General features: G+C 46.6%; 1 protein-coding gene across 1 annotated transcript in view; it reads left to right on the top strand.

The window, feature by feature from the left end:
* ENH_00010810 (hypothetical protein) overlaps window positions 1–308 on the top strand; it is a gene marked incomplete at both ends in the record, with an annotated part of 3675 nt that extends 3367 nt beyond the window's left edge. The window contains one exon of the mRNA XM_013584204.1: window positions 48–308. Coding sequence (XP_013439658.1) covers window positions 48–308 — 261 coding nt within the window. The remainder of the gene's footprint in view (window positions 1–47) is intronic.
* Window positions 309–5284: the final 4976 nt, after the last annotated feature.

Here is a 5284-nt window from a genome sequence, read left to right as displayed (position 1 = left end):
TGAAGTTAGGTCCCCACCGCCCCCGCCCTCCAAACTTGGTTCCCCAGAGAGCCGATACCGCCTGGCCCCCTATCTGCGATGCGGCAGCCAGTCCAACAGAGGAGGATGAGGCCGATTATATTATGGACAAGCGCGGCCCAGGAACTGATGCCCAGGATCTCATCAAGTGGCGCGGTACTCCCGAAGATCAAGCCACGTGGGAGCCCGCTCACCACCTAACAGGGTGCCCGGCATTTCTTTGCGCTTGGCATCGCCGCCAGTGGAGACGTCTTCAGGCTCGAAACCATCTTGCTCCTTCCGAAGCGTAGCGATTTGGCTCCGTCAGCTTCCACCGCCCGCAGTGCGGGCAGCCTTACCTGAGGAGTGAAAAGGTAGCGGTGCGCACCGCATGCGCTCTTGGTATTAGCGTCAGAAGGGTGACATTAGCTTCATAAGGGAGCAGAGACTGAAAAATTAGAAACCATGTGCTTGGCGTAGGCCGGTTCAGTCCGGCAAGGAAGGAAGTTGTAGTGCGCAGTCACTACAATAGGGCTTGCTGGTGACCTTCAGAGGATAACTAGCTGGTGACCTACAAGAGGTTAAGAGGTGAAGACGCTTATCGAGCCCGGAAACGTCCATGTAGTAAAACAGAAGAGCACTTTATCAGCAAAATGGCGTGCATAAACTAGAAATGTCTACGAATACTCTAATACTGGGGCTGGCGACATGCTGGCACCGGTGCGGATCACCTTCCTACCGGGCAAAAAAGCAAGAACCATGAAGAGCGGCTTTTATGAAATTTGGTTTTGAGAACTCAGAACAGAACCGCCTTTTCAATAATTTGGTGTTTGTTTCCTGAGAGATGCGTCGATAGTAGAGAGTATTTCATAGAGTGCCCAAGTCGTGGGCCAGGTAGCATCGTAATCGCTGCAGAGATTGCGGTTTACTAGAGAACCAGCGCCATTATAGTATACAGCGCCTTCAGCTGTGACTACGCTCCTACCTGGCCCAAGAATAGGGCACCGTATGAAAAATCTTCTACCTTCGACGCATCTTTTATGGAGCAGATACCAAAATAACAATAATAGCAGTCATCTTCTCAAATTCTGACATCGATTTCCCTTAAAAGTTCCTCCCCTCACTCTGGTTTCTTTCTTACTTGGCGGCCCTGTGGGGCGGTGGCTCGCACCGGTACCGGTGTTTCTGCCAGCCCTAGTCTTAGGGTATTCACAGACATATCTACTTTACGTATGCTATTTTGCTGAAAAATTGCCTTACCTCGTTAATAGTTCCTCCCCTCGCTCAGTGTGTTCACCTCATAGGTCACCAGCTGGCTATCTTCCTAAGGGCAAGTCCTATTGTAGTGCCTGCGCACTAGAGCCATCGTCTGCGTTGCACAAGTGTCCTTATACACTGAACATTTTGTGGTGCGTGGAATGCTATGCACCGGTCACCAGCGCGTTGCGCGGGCACACAAAAGTCGCGCAATTACTTTGGTAGGCGAGCTGACCGCAGTTTGGCTCTCACATAACATTCTATAACTGATTACGAAAATAAATACCTGCCTCTACTCACTAAATGAAAAGAAACATAAATTAAAAACAACAAGGCCTCATCCTTAGTAAGGAAAGATTGCTGTTCTGTTCTCTGGCTGTCAGCATGCGCGTTGGCACCACCACTCCAATACTGCATTCCACAAAGCCTGGGATAAGCTGCAGTGGAGAATATCTCCAACCTGCTATGAAAGTAGGCTTGTTTGTGTAGTCTTCGTAGTCTTGCATTAATCCTTCTTGTATTAGACCAAGTAACCTTTACACGCCGTTAAACTGCCAACCAAAAAAGCCGCGGATAAGCTGCAGTGAAACCTAGAACGAAACTCCTGTTGTACTGGATTTCTCCGTTTGGTTTTTGTAATCACACATTAATCGTCCTAGAGGTTGTTTACTGCCAGCATATAATCTCTAGAGGTCGTTTTCTGCCAGCCACAGAAACCTGGGGCTAGCTGCAATGAATCCAAGAAGCAACCTACTACGAAGCTAATTTTAATTGATTAGTTTTCTTAGTCAAACATTAATTGTTATGGTATTGAACTATATACCATCTGAGGGCTTTTTGGGCGGAACACATTGTTACGATGCACATTGCATTTGGCTCCTTAGCCCACATCCCGTTAGTTGAGGTGATTCGACTCAGACATCTGCGAAAAAAGTTGAACATTGCCCATTAGCACTCAACACTTCCCATCATCGTCTTAGTTTAGTACTTTGGAAGTGCTCTCTTTAGACGAAAGCTTTCTACCAGGGAGTTCCAGGCAGTATTCTACTATGGCAGGGCATGTCAAAATTATAGCCCTCGTTTCAAGAAGACAGCTGAAACCAATGAGCTGGTATGGCTAATTAAAGACGACCGAAGACTGAAATTCGAGTTTGTTAATGCTCATGTAACCGACTCACGCTGCTTTGCGCAAGTGTAGGGACGCTGCGGCCTTCGCCGAGTCAGCAGCATTCCTGCACGCGTTTCAGTGCTGAGGGTTCACGAATCAAGCATGCGCATACCCATCTATAATATTTATTCAGAGGTAAGAAAATAATTAATACAGAAATATATGCAGCAATCGGCAAATCTTGGCAAACAGCTGAGCAAGTTGCGCGCATGCAGACCTACTGCTATCTCAACTCGACAGTATCGACTAATATTGTCAAGGTGTCCACGCTTCTCATTGTGCGTTACAACTCTAGATTACTAAAAGTTCAGCTTAAAGCAACGTTGACTGTTTTTTGTTTTGTTTTAGTACCTCGGGAATGCGCAGCTGCTAGCATGTCAGCCCTTCTTAGCTCTTGGTGGTCCGCAGCACACCACAGCAGGAAAACGAGCCCCACGCTCATTGAAGTATAGCTTACAGAATGCACTGAAACGCATGATCAGAAGACAACTAATTTCCTACACTGTCGAGTTTCGTGCTTCGTTTTCCAAGATGCGCTTCTGGCTCCTAATATCCTTCACCTGCTTCCTCGCTGGTGTTAGAGAACATGGGTTCTTCCAGCCATGGGTGGCAGCCACTCTTACGGTTGAGGCCCAACTCTCTCATAGCGAATTATTTGTGCAAAACCGGAAAATTTTGACTGTCTTTAACAAGCTTCGCCAATCTGCTCTTTCTTTTTTCCTCAATCTTGCCATCATCTTCATAGGAGTGGCACTCGCTTATGTGGTTATGCAGTGCCACAGATACCTAAAAGCTCACTGGACGAACAAAAATAGCAGCTCCCTTGGGCGTCGAATGTCTGGCAAAGAAGAAAATAGTAGCTTTGTAAGATAGTAATTTTCAAGGACCAAGGGCGGGGCTCTTGACTACATTTGCCGCGTCCCCTTCACGGTTCGACGCATCAAGCGTTAAATGCGCTACAGTGTAGCATCCGTTCCCTGATCTTTGCTTTTTGCCCTAATAAAGGCTGCTGTCACTTCTTAGAAAGCGTTGTGCCGAAAAGGAACCGTTCAATCACGTGGAAAACAAATGCATACACACAGTAGAAGAATATCGCCGTTAATTACGTTGCCGTTGCATTGGAAGTTCTTACTCACCCCAACAGCTCTGAGGCTTATTTTCAAATATTCGTCTGTAGCTAACATGGCAAACGCCATGGAACGTGCTAGGTAATCGCGTAAAGGAGAGGACCCAATAGCGCCTGGTGGTGTATGTTTTTTTACGTGAGCTGTTGGCACCTGTGACCGTCACATAGGAGAGGAAAAGAACGTTCTGTTCAATGGCGAATCTGCTGACAAAAAGAGAGATTTTGGTTGAGTGTAAATGTGTTGCAGTCTTCGAAGATTTCATGTAATTCTTTAAACCATCAGCAAAAACAGCAGTCACAGGTCCCGAGGGTTGTAACAGAGAGCACAAACAAACGACACTGCTCGGGACATGCAAGACACTTTGCCGACAGGCTACACAAGGCCATTGGAGAGCTACAATGCGCATCATTCCTGCGAGCACTTTTCCATGCGAGCAGCCTTTTATCTTGTGCTGGTCTTTCTTCGCCCAGCTACCCTTGCATAAATAGTGTGTTTACGTGCTTGTGCACTTGTATGAGCAGGCAGCAACAAAAAAGGAATAGTGTAAATGTTGGTTTCGCGAATCATAATGACCATTCATCAAGATACCCAGCAGAGTTCCGTTGGCAGACCTGCTCACTAAACCCACAAATGTCTTTTTGCGTTATGATCAATATTTTCAGACGTAAAATGAAAGATGAGAAAATATGGCGAATTATTCAGTAATCAGACTACGGACACTTGCTTTGAGCAAAGCTGGTTAATTACGCTGCTCCATTGCAGAAGCGCCGGGACGCCTCCTAGTTGTTGCAGCAATCCGGCGTTAAACAGTGAAGATATACGAAGTTATTTCTTAAGTAAGCACGTTGTATATGAATTTATATGCTCTTTGGAAGCACGTATGTGGGGCGGGCGGCACGCCTCCCGATTCGGAAGAGCCTGAAGAATCCCAGGAGTCTCAAGCTTTAGAAGAGAGTCAACCAGGTCAAACATCACGAGGGAGAGGCAAGAATAAAGTAAGGTCCTTTCAGGAACACAACAAATCAGTAGTATTTCTGACGTTGCCAGACTGTGGCATGCCAAGTATACACCGACGACATCGCGGCATATGCCTCTGTGAGCGTGCATGATGTTGCATGGTGTTGCGGCAACGTGAGTCGCTGCAGGGTGGCACCAGGCAACACCGTAACAAAGGGTGCCATGCATTGGCAACAGAACTAAAAATCGATTTGTGTAGTCATGTGCAGTGAGGGTCTCCTCTACACGCGCTAGTGGTACAGGTGCAATGCTTCTAGATCTCTTTAGGTAAAGTGCACGTAGCACTGCATATCCAGGACAAACATTGCGTGTACGCTGGCTGCAATATCCACGTTCCACTGAAGTCTTCGTTTGTCCTCGCGTCTCAACCTACTTTGTGACATTCATTTTAAATGTGAAATCAAAATCTGCCGAATTTTCGGTGCGTCGCTGGAGGCGACCAGTTTTTCAGCTTTGAAAAGTCAATCAGTCGTTGCCGTTTTCGTCCAATTAGATGAAAGGAAGCAAAGTGAAGGTGTATTCTGCCCAACTTCGTAAAATAAACCAGCTCCAGTATGGATCATCGAGCAATGGAGTCTTTCGGTCCATCACTGCTGAATGAATCAAACAAAGCATTAGTGCCTTGATGCTACTTGGTAAAATGAATCAGCGTCTGCTTAAATTTGAATATCCTGCAAAAGATATTACTAGAAAGCTGCTGCCTGGAAACGATCACTTC

Source organism: Eimeria necatrix, genomic scaffold, assembly GCF_000499385.1.
Source record: "Eimeria necatrix Houghton genomic scaffold, Enh_scaff1323, whole genome shotgun sequence".
Lineage (NCBI taxonomy): Eukaryota > Apicomplexa > Conoidasida > Eucoccidiorida > Eimeriidae > Eimeria > Eimeria necatrix.
The sequence above is the reverse complement of the archived record's forward strand: the minus strand, read 5'-3'. Positions and strand labels throughout refer to the sequence as shown.